The sequence below is a fragment of the Nicotiana sylvestris genome, chromosome 10, assembly GCF_000393655.2.
Source record: "Nicotiana sylvestris chromosome 10, ASM39365v2, whole genome shotgun sequence".
Lineage (NCBI taxonomy): Eukaryota > Viridiplantae > Streptophyta > Magnoliopsida > Solanales > Solanaceae > Nicotiana > Nicotiana sylvestris.
The window spans coordinates 27,075,867-27,092,942 of record NC_091066.1 but is presented as its reverse complement, the minus strand read 5'-3'; the positions used below and the strand labels follow the sequence as shown (position 1 = coordinate 27,092,942).

Genomic DNA, 17,076 nt, shown 5'->3' with positions numbered 1-17,076 from the left:
TGATTATATGGTGAGGACGGGAGTAAAAGCACGAAGGGTGATGCCGTGCACATTTTCATTACTTGACTGTTTTGGTAAGGACGAGAGTAAAAGCACGAAGGGTGATACCGTGCACTTATTGATTTCTGTTTCTTTGTTGATATCTGAGATTTGTTGTTTCTTTCAATTACCTGTTGTCTTTCTATTCTAAATTGATAGTTCCCTCACAGCATGTTACCCCTCCCATACTTGACTATATATTTCTGTTCTTCTTTTCCGCTGTATATAGTTAAATTATACAGGTTTATTATGTAGTCTGGTCCTAGCCTAGTCACTACTTCGCCGAGGTTAGGCTAGACACTTATCAGCACATGGGGTCGGTTGTGCTGATACTATACTCTGCACTGTGTGCAGATCCCAGAGTAGCGGCTTTTGGACCGTAGATTGGGTGGCTACCTTCAGTCCACGCGGAGATCCAAGGTAGTCCTGGAGGCGCAGGCCCTGGCGTCTCCCTCTATCTCTTTACTCCTGTTTCATTTCTTTAGTTCTGAAACACTATATCTTTTATCTTTCAGACTTTGTATGTAGTATTCTTAGATCGTCTGTGAAACTGTGACACCAGTTCTGGGTAATCGATGCTCAAACAGTTATATTAGATACATATTCAGATAATTTATTGCTTTCTTCTGCTTATTGTAATTTTCGTTGTTTATACGTTATTGCTTTATAATTGTTAAGGAATATAAATTTGGTAAAAAGGAAATGTGTTCAAACAGTCGGCTTGCCTAGCTCACATTAGTAGGCGCTATCACGACTCCCAAGGGTGGAAAATCTGGGTCGTGACAAAACAGTAAACCGTACCACTCATAACTTCATTATTTATCACTTCACAAATAAACCAACTGTAATATATATTAAAACACTGTCAACTAGCTCACCTTTTTATGTATCACAATGAAGCCAAAGGAACAACCAACACTTCCAAAATACTTGAAACAATACTTAACAACAATTTAACGAAACCAAGTAAGCATATAGACATGAATGATCATAAAATAATTAAGTCAGGGATCAATTAAATTGAAAACGGGGAAGGGATCATGTTTAACATATAATTTGGTGGTGCATAGATACTCGTCACCTCACATATACACCACACACATGCAAATTCACATAACAATTAGGTTGGGGATTCCTATTTCCTCAAGTCAAGGTTAAACCAAGCACTTACCTCAAATTCGCAGGCCACTCACTGCTCAATTATAACTTTTCCTTTTGAATTCACCTCCAATACACTCGAATCTAATTATATTAACTTAATATCATTAATTAATGCTAAATGAACTAACTTTTCTGAAAAATTATGGTTTACCTACGTTTTCTAAAAAAAAAAAAGTTAAAACCCAACCTCGGGCCCGCTTGGTCCAAACTCGGGGTTCGGACCAAATTCCGTCTACCCATTCACCCCCGAGCCCGAGTATGCAATTTATTTCGAAATCTAACTACAATTCAAGGTCGAAATTTGATTTTCACAAAATTCTCTAATTCTACCCAAACCCCCAATTTTTGCCATGAAAATTCTTGATTTTTGATTGAAAAGTGATGAAAAACATTGGGTAATCGAAAGAGAAGAGTTTAGAATTGTTTACCAACATTTTGGGGATGAACCTGTGTGAAGAAAATCGCCTCTAGGTATTTTTAGTTCGAAAATATGAAAAAAATGGCTGCAGCCCGAGTTGGATTCTGTGATTTTTCTTTTTTTTTCTTTTTTTTTTGAAGAAAAAGCGTGGAGCACTAGTGCACCAGAAACTGTTATGACAACTGTTTTTTTTTTATGACAGCTGATTTTTTTTACAAGTTAAAAACATCCCGAAACCTACCCGAAACTCACCCGATCCCTCAGAGATCCAAATCAAATATGAACGCAAGTCTAAAATTATCGTACGAACTTGCTCGTGTGATCAAATCATGAAAATAACATCTAAAACAATGAACTTAACCTCAAAACTCATGATTTTTCTCAAGAACACTTAAATTTCACTATTTCTCAACCGGACGTCCGAATCACATCAAATCAACTCCGATTCTCACCAAATTTCACAGATAAGACTTAAATATCATAATTAACCTGTATCGAGTTTCGGAACCAAAATACCGGCCCGATATCAACGGTTTCAAACATTAATTTTTTTCTTTATTTCATTAATAATTCAGCAAAATAAGTTTTTCCAAAAATTGATTTCTAAGGCTTGGGACTTCGAAATTAAGTTTCGGGCACATGCACAAGTCTCATATTTTACTGCGGACCTTTCAGGATCGTCGGAATACCGATCCGGGTCCATTTACTCAAAATGTTGACCAAAGTCAATTAAAACCAAACTTAAATTATAAAAATTATTATTTCTTACATTTCCACATAAAAGCTTTCCAGTTTCACGCCCGGACTGCGTACACAAATTGAGATATTTAAAATTAGTCCTTTTTTTTTGGCTAATAAACCTAGAATGGAGTCTTAATTCATAAAATGACCCCTTGGGTCATCACATAATCTAATTTCAGTTAAACATAATTTATCTTTAATTGAGTCCTTCAATTATATATTCACTGTCGTTTAATTCAATTATCATCAATATATCTTGGTAAATGACAGATTTTTCTCAAAGAATAATTAATTTTGTTAGTGTTATGTTAAAATATAATCGTCGGAATATATATTATGCAATGTATGTCTTATATTTAAGAAATAACCAACAAATGACCGAAAAAATCGAAAAGTCAGCAAATACCAACATACCGTTAATTAGTTTGGTTTGGTATCAATATTTGAAAAATAAACTTACTTGGTTTGACTTCTTTGTAGAAAAAAAATCAATTCAAACCGAACCATAAACACCCCTAATTAAAGTTAAGCCAATAGTTTTCACAAGCTTCTATCATCCCTAGATGGTCATGTTTGAGATATTTAATAATCCTACAAGTGTTTATGGTCATCATTATTTTTTTAAGCTTTTATATATATATATTCACCCAGTATTTTTTATCTGTTTTTGAGACCATTTAATCCAAATTCGCACTACGAAGTACATTTCAGGGATAAATCGCTTCCTAAAAAGTGACTTCATTCCTAGAGCTCAAAATGAGACATCTGATTAAGAATAAATCTTACTATCATTTTTTTTCGTAGTTTTCCATATCTACTTATGCTTAAAAATATCCCTAGTAATACTATGTTCCTCTTTGCCTCTCGAAGATTGATAGACCTATTGAATGGTTATATAATTGTTATTGTTTTATAGGATACGAGTCAGAGAGCGTTGTACAAGCAGAAAAGAAAATTTAAGATAGAGAAAAAAAAAAGAAGAGAAAAGATTAAAAATTGATATAGAAACAATTAATATATGTTGGCTTGATTTGATTTACGCATTCAATAAACTAATCAACAAAGTTTTGGTGGTTTTTTAGGAAAAATATTAGTCAAACCTGAATTAGCTGGTTTTTGCAACAGCTTTTCAAAAGTGGAACATGTGAAATTTACAAGAAAAATTTTCTAGCCTTCCTTTTCGATAGCCATTTGCAAACCTGAGTACAAATGGAAAGTACATTGAATCAGTTAAACTTTAACAATCAAGCCAATGCCAAAACTGCAATTCCTTTTCCTTTACAACCAATACGGCCTAAACTAGTTATTTGGTTATTATTATTTTTTTAATTTGGTTAATAATAACTTTGACAAGTTTCAAAAAGCGTTTTGTGAGATTTAAAAAGTGCAAAGCAAAAGCACGAGAAGGGAAACTCTTCAAGTTAAAATCAACAATTTTGAACTAACATGCCATGGAGCTACTTTTTTCTATGTTTAGGTACGTTTTTGTTCTAATGTAAGTTGTAAACAGCTGTGTTTTGAAAGATAGGAGGAAAAATGGGATGCTTGAGAAAAGCTATAGTACTAGTCTAAACAACTATGTTGCTTGTGCTCTTCAAATATATTGTTGCATTCCTGTCGGATCTTCCAAAAATGCAGTATTTTAGAGGATCCGATACAACGTAACTCATCAACATTTTTGAAACTAATGAGCAATATATATTTAGGGTGTGTTTGGTATAACGGAAAATATTTTCTTAGAAAACAAGTAGTAATCTTATTCATTTTCTGGTGTTTGGTACGCAAATTAAGGAAAATGACTTCTCAAGAATATTCATAAATAATTTAGATATAATAAACATGAAGCCATAAACTTTCAAACCAACAACCTTCCGAACCCACAAATTTCATAAACTTTCGAACTGCTAAACTTTCGAAACGGTAGAATTTCGAACCCGTAATCTTTATAATTTCTAAACCCGTAAACTTCCAAATACATAAACCTCCGAACTCATAATTTTGGAACTTGTAAAATTTTGAACTTTTAAACCGATAAATAAAAAATTAAAACTGAAAAATATATTTAAATTTTTTTTCCGGGGGGTGGGGGAGGGGGGGAGGACCAGCAGACGTGGGTGGGTGGTGTAGAAAAACAAAAAAACAGAAATTTAAAATTGCAAAAAAAAAAAATTTAGGTAAAAAAATAATTTGGTGGAGGTGAGGTGGGGTGGGGTGGAGGGGTAGTAGGGTGGGTGGTAACGGAAAAACAGAAATTTGAAAGAAAGAAAAAAACCTTTTTTGGAGAGGGAGTGAGGTGGGTTGGTGAGGGTGGGGAAGGTTGAGAAGGAGTTTTGGAAAATATTTTCCCTTCTCTTGATAAGGAAAATATTTTCTCCAATTGGAGGAAAATGAGTTCATAAGGAAAATGTTTTTCAAAACATTTAAGCTAACCAAACATGGAAAAATTGGAAAATATTTTCAGGAAAATATTTTCCTTCATACCAAACACACCCTTAAAGCAGTAGCGGAAGGAAAGTAAAAGCTACAAAGTTCGGCTGAACCCAGGTTCTTTGTTCCAAACTATGTATTTGTCTTAAAAAATTCATTGAATATATACAAATTATTAATTTAAAACCCAATAATTTAAAAGATTTAAAACCCGAACCTATAACCTTCAAATCCTGATTCCGCCTCTGATATAAAGTTAGAAGAATAATGTTTACAAGCTTCTCGAGTTCATTAATATTTCAAATTCTTGTTAATAAACTAACACGGAACGATAGTGTTATTAGTCAAAGTCAAATTGTTAACATTTAACGTGAAAGCACAAGATACCTCCTATATAAACATCTATACTCACCCAAATTCCCAACTAAAATTATTGTTGGTCCAAATAAAGTGGAAGGAACCAGAAATTATTCGGTCGAAATTACATAGCCACCAGAAATTACTTCTAAATCTCTAAGAAAACTTCTGCACATTACAGAATTCAATGTTCGTATATTTTGCTCATTCGAGTGACATGAATTATTAACTTGTTATGAGTCCGAATTTGAATTTTACTTGCCACTCAATTCAGTCAATGCGCTTAAAAACAAAGAAATATTTTCCTATTATAATAAACTAAGATTTACATTCAATCCTGTACTAGGGGATGAGACTGCCTTTCACTAATAACTGGTTCTCTATATATCCAGCTAGCCTAGCAACCAAATACCAAGATTACTAAATGGGTACAGACCTTGGAACTTATTTCTTTGAGGACAAAAATTAAAGGAAGAATTATTATTAATATTATAGATCGGTATAAACAATAAAGTTTATCTAATATATATATATATATATATATATATATATCAGTAAATTGAGATTTCCATGTCACGACATTTGCTTTTAATCTATATTTAGGAGTAAATTAAAACGAAATATATAGTCACTACTAGTATTGACGGCAACAAATGGTCAAATTTACTACTCGTTTTGTCTCAATGCATCATACTATTTTTCTACTCTGTTAAAAAAAAGAAGGAATTTCATACTTTATTTAAAAATTATTTACGTTAAAATTTACTTTACCCTTAATTAAAGAAATTAAAGCTACATTTTATGATCTATTTTAGACCATAACATTTAATTTTTCTTAAAAAAATTCGTATCCAGTTAATACTGCCACATAAATCATACAGTGAGAATACTATTTTTCTACTAAGGCATAAAAAACTTGAAATTAGCTAAAAGTTATAGAAAATATTCGTATGAAAAAGGCATAAAAACCTTGCAATTAGCTAAAAGATCTAGAAAATATTCGTATGAAAAAAAAAAGTTTTAAGAACTACAATATGCCAGTGAATTGTGAACTATACTCTTTAAACGTGGGGCCTCAGTAAATGATAGTGAAGAAGCCTGTAAAATTATGGGGAAACTGTAGAAACGAATAAAGAAAAAGAAAAAAGAAGTAGGTTCTCATGATTGTGTTGAATAATTAAACTTTTCTTTTTCATTCTTTCCTTTGATGAGAAGGGACACGTGTCAGGGAAAACCTACCTTGCTAAGTAAACTTTTAATCAAGCTGCTGCTGCTAGGGGTTTGAAGCTACAAGACACCCTTCAACCCATATCTACTTATCTAGAAGCTGAAAAAAGACAAGATAAACAGATAGAATTCTCTTACTACTCCTATTTTATTTCTTTGCTTCCTTTTTGTTGATTAATATCTTAAGAGTCGCGACATCGAATTTAGAAAAATATCCTCGACAGAATTGAAAGCCTTTTTTGGATTAGAAGACGAATTTTAATAGCATAATTATCATTTCATGAAACAATAAGACTACTAGATTTAAGTGCATTTTAGCATAAACATCAGAATTTTCCGATTTAATAGAGTCAACAAGATCCTGATGACCAGAGTGATCAATATCTTATGCCCATTCCAATCTTGACTAACATTGATAACTCTCCTTTCGTAACTCGTATCTTGTTTATTCTGGAAACACGTCTTTCTATTCTATCTTTTCTCGAATCTCTTAAATTCAAAATTGAAAATATATGGTTCAAGTATACTCCTAAAATATTAAAATATCTTTTTGGTTTCACTTATATCGAGAAAGTTAGCATTGACATTTGCTAATATGGCTTCTTGGCTTGAAGTGTTAAACAGGAAAATTATTTGAATGAGGACATTGATGAGAAGTAAAAAAGGTTTTCATTTGGGACTAGCTAGTCCAAATTAAAATGCAGCAAAATCACAAATTTACGAGTGACAATGCTTGGACAAATCATCACTTGCACGGTTCCACCACTAATAATTGAGCCACTAAATTAAAATATAAGCTTTTAATTCGCAATATCAATAATAATGGACCCTCCCTCAACTGGTCACTTTAATATATATATATAGTAACGTTAAAGTACCTAAGTGCATACGGAGACCACTATATAAATACCACTCATATACTTTTACGTTCTCATAAATCTGATTACACAATTCTCTCTTATTATTCCAAACAGAAAATCTATCCCAGAATCTAGCTAGCCGTATCAACCGATCGAACAAAGAAGTTGGCAAAATAAAGTGATACGATATGGAACAGAATTTGCCAGTGATAGCAAAGAAGTTCTGGAAGATAGTGCGAGCGGCATTTTTCATGTTGAGAAAAGGCATATCAAAGCAAAAGCTAATGCTCGATATAAAGTTAATGGTGAAACGTAGCAAAATTGGTAGCTGCAAATCTGCTGTCCAAAATCTTATGTTTCACCACACCCATCACTTGTCCTTAAACAAACGAAACAAACACACTACTACTCTCTCAAATGAAAACGATGTAGTTTTGGTGGATGAAGCTGTGGTGAAAGTGTTAGAGATGATTCAGTGTACTGAAACTGCATATTCTCCTGCTAATAATTTGCCTGGTTTTGGGAGGACTCCTATAGTGAGGAAACTTAGGGTTACGGACTCGCCTTTTCCTCTAAGATCAGAAGAAGATAATTATAACCACGTAGATGAAGCAGCTGATGAATTCATTTCTAAGTTTTATAGAAATCTGAGGCGGCAATCCTCGCTTTCTGCTTCTTAATTAATGTTATTAGAATTCTTCCTTGTTCTTGTTCTTGTTATAGACAACACTATATAACTAAGAACTATTATGAAGACTATTGGGTGTAGTCTCTATGCATGGGTGTAATTGTGATTTTTGACAAAAGATTTCGTTTTGCTTTTGTAAACAGAACGAAATTCTAATGAACAATGAATCTTGGATGTAAATAAGAAAATTGTTTGAAGTTGAATTTCAGAGGCGGAACTAGGATTTGGACTTTATGAGTTTTAAATTTGAGCATAACAATATCATGTGGTACTTATTGAGTTCTAAATTCGATTTTTGTACATATTTAATGAATTTCGTAATAGAAATATAGAAGTTGGACAAAAGTTATTAGGTTCGGCCGAATCCATACGCGGTCGTCCCTGTGTATGATTTACCTGTACCTATGCATGTGTCTATTCTATTTGTATTGATGAGGTGGAGAAAACGTTTTCCCCTGTTTTTCTTCTTAATTAGTGAAGTAGTTTTTAGCTCTTATTTGACGGGTAGAACATGCACAGTTTGGTATTGACCGAAGATGGTTCAATTCCATGCCAGCCAGAGAAAAAACAGAGGGTTGGAACTCGGAAGACTAGATAATTAGTACACTATAACAGAGAACACCCAGTTAGTGTGAATTACATCAAAAGTCAAAATGTGAAACTTAATAGTCAAAATAAAGAGGGAAGGATTGCATCTCAAGGGGCGTGATGTAGAAAGCGCACTTTAATGCAAGTATTAGTGACTGCTTTTACGGTTCGAACCCATAATCTATTGGTAATATGGAGATAATTTTACCGTTGCTCCAAAACTTCCATTCTTAATAGTCAAAATAGGATGTCAAACTTAAATTGGTCAACGTACCCCTCATGCAGTTGGAGGGTGCTAAAGATGCTACTCTTATAGACTTGGCTCAGATTATCACTTGCAAACTTGAACAAAAATTGTCACCCCTAAATTACAATTTTTGCAGTCTATTACAGTGGTTAATCTCACTTCCTTGTTGGCATGTACGAGCAAAGAAAATGTGAAGAATATACGTCACGTTGTTATTTGGTCTAAAAACTAATTATCACGATGACTATTTGCCCCAGCGATGTATTTCTTCCTGTCTCTTCTTTGTTTAAAAAAACTTTTTCATTTATTTGTTTTCTTATTTTGTTTAGAGTACTGAATCTAGCCGAAAATAAGTAGATGTTCTGACCAAGTTTGCTACATATTTGGTTGGAAAAAGTGACATCCTAAATACCCGAGTTAGATAGACAAAAGTAATTTAATTTGGAATACGTAGCTCATGTTTAAGATTTAGATATTTAGGTTCAGTATTTTCGATTCGGTTTCTTAAGATGTTATATTAATACCAACCTAATTAAATTTAGTGTGGCCTTTCGATTTCGATTTATTCGGTCTGATAACTTCGATTTGTTCGGCTTGATTATTATTACATTAACTAGTTCATAGAGCCGTATGAAATATTTTTAATTAAAGTACAACCGGACCCCTCTATAACAACATCGTACATAACATTTATTCACTATAAAAACTTCTCTATAACAACACTTCGCTATAACATTAAAAAAAATTCGGAACAAATAAGGCTGTTATAGAGAGGTTTGATTGTACTCACGAATGAAAAAAATAAAAATATTCTATACTATTGTCAATTTTTTTGTCTAAAACAAGAAATTATTAACTCATATAGAGAAAAAAAGTACATAATCAAATAAGCTTGATCATTGAAAATATTTTGTTGCTTTCTTAGCACTACAAAAAAAGGGTTATTAGGGACCAAGATTTAGCGACGAGTTTAAAATCTGGTCCCTAAAAGTGTACTTACTGGGACAAGATTATTTTCGATCCATAAATTTTTTCCGAAATAAACGAAGGGATTTAATCTAATCTGAAAAAAAAACATTTATCTGGTATCTAATAATCACATTCAGCGGGAGACTATAGGCGCGAATAAAAAATAGGGAAAATTTCACATAAGAATAACTGAGCTCCTTATTTTTCAATTTTATAGCCAATATTTCAATTTACAACCAACTAGCCCAAAAATAATAGGCTAAGATTCAACATCCAACTCCGATAAGTTCTCAAAATCACTGTTTAATTTTTAGAAAAGATTGTTCAAGCTTTTAAGTTAATTTTCGAATTAGTAATTATGACTCAAATACTAGTTCAACAAACCAAATCCATTTGGATGGTGAAAATTAGATTTTTAACAAGCTTAAATATGTGGGTTTAAATTTCGAATTTGATTTTGTGAGAAATTTGGAGTGGGTGTTATGTAGACTTGTTAAAAATAGTATAAGGAGGTTGTATATAAAATTTGAAGTCATTTAATGAAGATTTGGACTGGTTTTAAACAAAAATTGCATCTGAAAATCGTGGAAGAAGTTCGTCTACAGAAGCTTGTATAAAAGTGTATAATAGTGTATAAGATGAGTTTATACACTCATATACATTATTATACAAGATTATACATAATTATACAAAAAACTGACTTCGTCTTCTTCCTTGCATCTTTTCTGAAACTTAACTCAAATCTTGCTCAAATCTACTCCAAATCACTTCAAACTTACATTTTTAACTCCTTTTGATATTTTCAATCAATTGAAACAACACCCAATCGAAACAACTAACAAAATCAAAAAGTCTTATTTTCGAAAGCAAAACTTTGAATGATCTTCAATGGTGGACTTCTACACTTCAATTTTTTTACATTGCAACCAGGTGACATAGGGGAAGAAGCAGTAATAGCGGACGGCTCCTTGAAGCACATGTAAAAGATGTGAGAAGAAGAGAGAGGAAATGCAATGGTTGTGAGAACACAAATTTAACTTCATAGATTTTAGAAGCAATAGTTGTAAAAACACAGATTTTGAATTTGCAAGAGCTACTATTTTCAAAGTATGTACAATGTGGGTTAGGTCGGGTAAAACTTAAAAATATAGAAAATATTTTATTATGGTGAGAAGTCATATGTATTTTCTTGTAATTCTTTCTAAAAAATAAGCAAATACTTTTATTCACTTCGAGCTTCCTAGACTCCCCCCTCTCATAAGTAAAAACTTTTTACTTATCCTAGCTTCCCAAATGCTTCCTCCCTCCCCCTCTCCCTCTCTCTCAAAACCCTTGAAATTCCTAACTCCTAAAACACTCATCGTTCAATATCAAGTATTGTCCGGCTAAATAATATTCTTGTCAATCACTGGGCATTATTCGGCTACATCAAGAGTAAGCTTCTTTACTTTTTATGTTCTGTTTCATTGTTTCATTTTCTTTTCCGGATAAAATTCAGAATTGTTTTCCGTCTGTTTCCTTTATTTCTTTCTCTTTTTTTGACCAAAGGTTCTTTGATTGAGTTTTTTCTTATTTAGAACACTAATTTTGTTGTGTGGGAGCTAAAAGGGAGGATATTGGATTGATGTTGGTTTGAAAGGCAAGAACCGAGGTTCTCTTATTGTTTTTTTTTGCAATAATAATTGCTTTTGTGTGCTAAAAGTGAAGTATTTGTGAATTTATTGTGGGGTTTTATATATTAGGATGCCATTAAACAAGAAGTTTGGGAACTGGAAAGGCTAAGAAAAATGCCGTGAGTACATTGTGGGATTTTGTTTGTTGTGGGTTTTCTTATGTAGTGATGAATTGGTTGAAATTTTTATATCTATGTGTTCTAATTTAGTTCCTACACTCTAGAATTTTATGGATTTTTCTAATTGTATAACCAACCTATTGATTTTGGTAAATCTAATTTGATATTTTCAAAATAACTTTATATGAGGAAGAAATGGTGATATGAATTATCTTTGTTAATATATTTCTCAATTATACTTTAGATAAGGAATACAAGATCATGTGAATTCAATCTTGTTTTGGTACTCTAATAAGTCAAAACATCTCAATGAAATTACCGTTGGAAGAATTTCAAAGAATTCTTTTGATTGTCACTTTGCTTATCCAATATCACCCTTGTAAAAGAAAATCTGCATAAACTGTCAATAATATTATGTTTTTATTCTTATTCTATAGGATTTGATATGGCATCATCCATAGGATTTGATTTAGTTTAAAAAGTTACATAATGTCTTATATAATCTGCTTTTGAAAAAGTCATAATCTCTGTATATATATTAGATGGAGAATGTGGTTATTATATATAGTTTCTTACTGTTAGTTTATATGAATCCACCAAACTATAGAGTACCTGGTCCTTTATGAGTTTCCACTGAGAATACTAATTAAAATAGTAAGTAAATGAGATACGAAATTTTTATGTGGAAAAATCTCAACTTAAGGGGACAAAAACCACGACCTACACTTGTAGGCTTTCAACTTAACTAACTTGTAAACACAGTATTACTAGTCACTTTGTAATGACTCTATTACCAAGACTTCAGCTCAACTAACTTGTGATACACTTACCACAAGCCACTTTGTCACTCACTAGTTACAAAGACTTTAACTTATGACTAACTCTAGTCACAACACAAACTCAGAAGGTTTATGATTTTGAGTTTCCTAAAACAAAGCTTCTAAGAAAGCAATATAGGAGATACAATGAAGAACAAACAACAAGATTACAACTCAACTACGAATACACATAGACTTATTGTGGAACTGATCCTTAGTGGAATTGTTTTCTTGTTCTTGACACACTAGTGACTTCAATTGGATCAGATCTTTAATGCTTGAGAGAATATCACTAAATGCTCAAGTGAATATCTTGTGCCTTGCACTATGTTGTTATACTACCAAAGACATCCCAAGGATAATGTCAGTTTTTGGTTGGTACACGCCTCTTCCCAATGGGAAGTGACTGCTGCACTGTCTGCTGCACTGTTGCGTGTACAATTGCAGGCAGTTACTTTCTGCAATTGCTTTCCAATTGTATAGTTGACTTGTACTTCTGTCAGAGAACACCAAGAGATCACGTCTCTGTCTTGTTCCTCTATTATCTTCACTTGTAGCAGTTCACATTAGCTGGAGTTCAGGCTGGAATTCGTTCATTTGCAATGTGTACCAAGTGTGTCAGGTTCCCTATCTAGTTCTTGACAGTAAGTTTGTTAGATCATCAAAACATAAGGCAAAGACATTAAAAACCCATAAATTTCCCCCTTTTTGATGATGAAAAATTTAGACATTGATAACATATATTTAGAGCAGAAATAACCAGATGAGGTAATAGGAACTTCATAAGTTCCCCCTGACGTTATGCTTCCCCCTTAATCAGATCCCCTGTTTCTTCAATTTCAATTATACTTTCCTCTTTTGGCATCATTAAAAATATACAAGCAGGCAAACAACATAAAGAAGTCTAACATAGCCAACTCATACCACATATGTGCACACAACATGACAGAAAAGAGAAGCAAAAGAAAAACAGCATTGTACAAGCAAAAGGAAGAGTTGTTTCATTGATATGAAAATGGACTGATTAAACAGGAGCAATAACGGTGAAATCCAACATGCCATCACAAAAAACAAACAAAAAGAAAACAACAACCACAAAACATTATAACAAAAGACAACTGGTCACTGAGAGGTTTCTAAGGGGCACTAGAAGAGGAAGACTTGGAGACTGAGGCAGCAAAGGTTTTGAGAACCAGGTCCATACGGGCACTTGCAGACAGCTGATCTTCAAGCAGTTTTGCGTGAAGCTCATCATTTTCCTTAATTAAGCGGGCAACTTCTTCATGGGAAGAATTAACAGAACCAGGTTCCCCAACAGCTTGACTAAGCTGAGTTTCCAGTATGACATTCTGAGCCCTCAACTTGTTGATCTCTTTGGTCTCAGCATTTTGAGCATTGATCAGCTGAGAAATGGTTGAGGTGCTTCCACCAACCTTTTCTACACACTCACACTCTTCCAGAGTGGTTTTGGAGAAAGTTTGCTTGCGGGTGCCCACTTTGGGATTGGTCAAAGGAACCTTGTAGAACTGAAACACTCGAGTGAAGAGAAAGCCATATGGAAGCCCGTGATTGCCACCTTTTGCATGTGTTGTATTATGATTGCTGGCAGATTGATCGGGGAAAACTCATCAAGAGCCTCCATTAAGACCAGATTAGACTTTAAAGCAATAGACCGCCTCTCAACACGAGGTAAGAGCACCTTATTGACCAGCTCAAAGAGAAGTTGATATTCAGGAAGTAGTGCCTTCTTATGCATCTGTTACCCCTGCTGAATAGCTTTCTCTTTCATAATAGCTCTCCTAAAGTTAGCTCCACAAGCACCTTTGACTGAGGACATCCCTTCACATGGAACTTGGAGAACTTTCCCCAAAGCTGACGCGTCAAGCACAATGTCTATTCTATTTACTAGCACACAGATGTGGTCCCTTTCAACAGTGAAGAGAGATGCGTAGAAGTTTTGTATCGCATCTTCGTACACCTTAGGCACATCCTTTTGGAACAAATGTTCCCATTGCTGAAATTCCACCATCTCCATAACTTGCCTCATACCTACCATCTCTGAGATTGTCGGGTCAAACATACGACCCCACAACACTTTTTGAGTTCTCAATCTCCTGCCAAAGACCACTGTCACTAGGTATGGTCTTCGTAGAACCAGGCCCCCCACAGTTTCTCGTTTTTATTTTCTAGACCCTTCAACAGACTTCCCTTTCTAGCTTGCAAACCCCACAGTATCTCCTTCAGACATTGCTTGCTTAACTACAACCTTCTTAGACTTACTGCTACCTTTCACATATGTTCCACTTTGTTTTTCAATAGCTTCATTGGAAGCTCCATCCACAGACTTCTGGATTTTTGTAGATTGTTTTACTAAGGAACTAAGTTCCTCTAGAGAATCTTCACCAACCTCAACCACTGGAATGATTTTGTCAGTCACGAATTCCCCTGCTTCATCAACCTTTTCTTCTTTTTCTTAATACTCCTCTTACTTTTCTGCAAGGCAGACTCGAAAGCCTTTTTCTGCTGCAACCTGGCAGTGGGTCGCTTGGAAGAGGATTCAGGAGTCACTGCTGGTTTATGTATCATAAACCGCACACTGAGAACCATATCATATTCATCAACAGGGACCTCACTGGGTGGAATGGATTCCAAGGGCTTAGGATAAACAAGAGGTCCCTGGGTTGTTTCAACTGGAAGAGAATCAGGTTCTCCAACAGGTTTTTCTGTGACTATTTCATGGACTGGAGACTCGAAGAGTACCAAAGTTCTTTCATCCCCTAGGAATGGAGTTTCTTCCCCCTAAGACTCAGACAAAAGGGAGGCTCCTTCATTCAAAAGACTCTCAGCAGCGATAGCCATGATATTGTGTGCTGCTTCCTTTTCTGGTGACTCCGTGAGAGATACTGAGTCCAAAATAGAGGAGTTCAAATACTGATCAGGATCATCCTCAGAGACCTCTGACACCTAAGGGGTAACACTTTCTAAGCGTTCTTTGGTGAGATCAGAAGAAGGGGGAGACATGGGGTTTTCAACACATGGAAGGGAGACAGAGTTTGACGGAGAAGGAAAGGCGATAGGAGATGTGGAGGAAACATGTGTGGGTGCAGTAGTATTGGGGATATTGGAAGAGTGGATTTTTGGGGGTGACGTTAAGAAAGATGGAGAAGTGGGAGTGGTGTTGATGGCAGGAGAAGGAAGAACTATTCGTTTGCCATTGTGGGAGGATTTGGTAGCGAAATTTGAGTGAGATAGAAGGGAAGAGGGGATCACAGAGATACAGAGGAGATGAAGGTTCAGGACTGCTGTGAGTGAGAGAGGGTTTAATGGGAAGAAGGCTTAATAATGAGAGGGGAGAGGAACGAGTTCTGAAGGATTTTGAAACATCGGTAGGTTTGTGGGAATACGTAACGTGCAGATAAGGTGAAATGATTTGAAATATAAGACGTGATATGCAGACTCTAAAAAGTCAGAAGATGTGGCAAATGAATTAATTTTGTTAACCTTTTTGAAAAAGCATGCAAAAAACACATTACTACTAACCTGTGGTACAGGAACCTGGTTCCTGACCGGTTTTTGTAAAAGATTTTTGCAGCTCTCTTTCGCAGTTCAACATTGTACCTTTAGCTTCTATGATCGTCATGCGTGTTTACCTACAACGGTATAGATGTGAGTTAGGCCTAGTCAGAAAATACTTTAGCCAATTTTACCTGAATGAGACTTTCATGGTCATGTAAGCAGACCAGGTTCTCACGTAGGTTTAATTAACCCAAGTGCCATCCTATTTCTCTCAAAGTGTTCCATGCTCACAGCTTTTGTGAAGGTGTCTGCAATTTGATCTTCTGTGCAGTAAAATCTCATACAAATAGGTCCCTTTTTTTCCATATTATCTCTGAGACAATGGTATCTGACATCAATGTGTTTGGTTCTCCTGTGCTGGCCCGGGTCCTTTGCCATGTTAAGAGCGTCTGCTTCAGTTGTTGAGAGAGCCACTGGGTTGTGTTTCCTTGTGCCCCATGAGATTAAGCATGATCAATAAAATGAGCAATTCCAGATGTGCTCTTCTTGACCATCGGATAACCTTGTTTCTTTCAAATTGATACAGTTCCTCTTGCATTGCTGTAGTCCAGTCAGCATCCTTCAAGGCTTCCTTGATAATTTTGGGTTCTATCTGGGATAGAAATACAGAGGGACTAGGGAATTTCTGGCTTTTGATCTTGTCTGAATCCCATAATCAATGGGGGTGATTTTATTATCAAGTGGATGAGAGCTTTTGTGTTTTCAATTAGGGACTGAAGTTGGATTGGTAGAGGAACTGGGCAAATTAAGTGGATTTCCCTGCACTCCTTGTTCTACTACTTGTGGAGTACGTTGCACTGCATCTCCAACTCTTTCTTCAGATTTAGTGGTAGTAATTGAAGTACCAGGTTCCTCTTGAGAAGTGGAAGAGGATGTTGCATTGTCTTCACTTGTCTCCTTCATCTAACTCATCATATCAGCCTTGCCATTTGAAACATCAGATATTTCCCCAGAAACCAAAAGTGGTTCATTATCTTGATCATCAATGTTTCCTCCCTTGTTAGAGGAGGGTGTCTCATTGAATAGCTCATGAACACTTTCTTCCACACATTGTGTCCTTTTGTTGTGGACTTTGTAGGCTTTGCTTTGAGAGGAATATCCCAAAAAGATTCCTTCATCGCTTTTTGCATCAAACTTTCCAAGTTGGTCCTTCCCGTTGTTGAGAACA

General features: G+C 34.8%; 1 protein-coding gene and 1 long non-coding RNA gene across 2 annotated transcripts; both read left to right on the top strand.

Moving 5' to 3' along the window:
- Nucleotides 1-7,271: 7,271 nt before the first annotated feature.
- On the top strand, nucleotides 7,272-8,145 carry LOC104226456 (uncharacterized). The gene has a single exon (XM_009778469.2). The coding sequence runs from the start codon at nucleotides 7,419-7,421 to the stop codon at nucleotides 7,908-7,910; it is 492 nt and encodes a 163-aa protein (XP_009776771.1). The 5' UTR covers nucleotides 7,272-7,418; the 3' UTR covers nucleotides 7,911-8,145.
- A 2,851-nt stretch (nucleotides 8,146-10,996) lies between these two features.
- Nucleotides 10,997-11,638, top strand: LOC104226457 (uncharacterized). Its single transcript, XR_011402983.1, has 2 exons — nucleotides 10,997-11,156; nucleotides 11,300-11,638. It is a non-coding gene; the product is annotated as an uncharacterized lncRNA (long non-coding RNA).
- The last annotated feature ends 5,438 nt before the right edge of the window (nucleotides 11,639-17,076 follow it).

Excerpts from the sequence above, each read along its gene's own strand:
- LOC104226456 (XM_009778469.2), top strand. The coding sequence starts at position 7,419 with ATGGAACAGAATTTGCCAGTGATAGCAAAGAAGTTCTGGAAGATAGTG.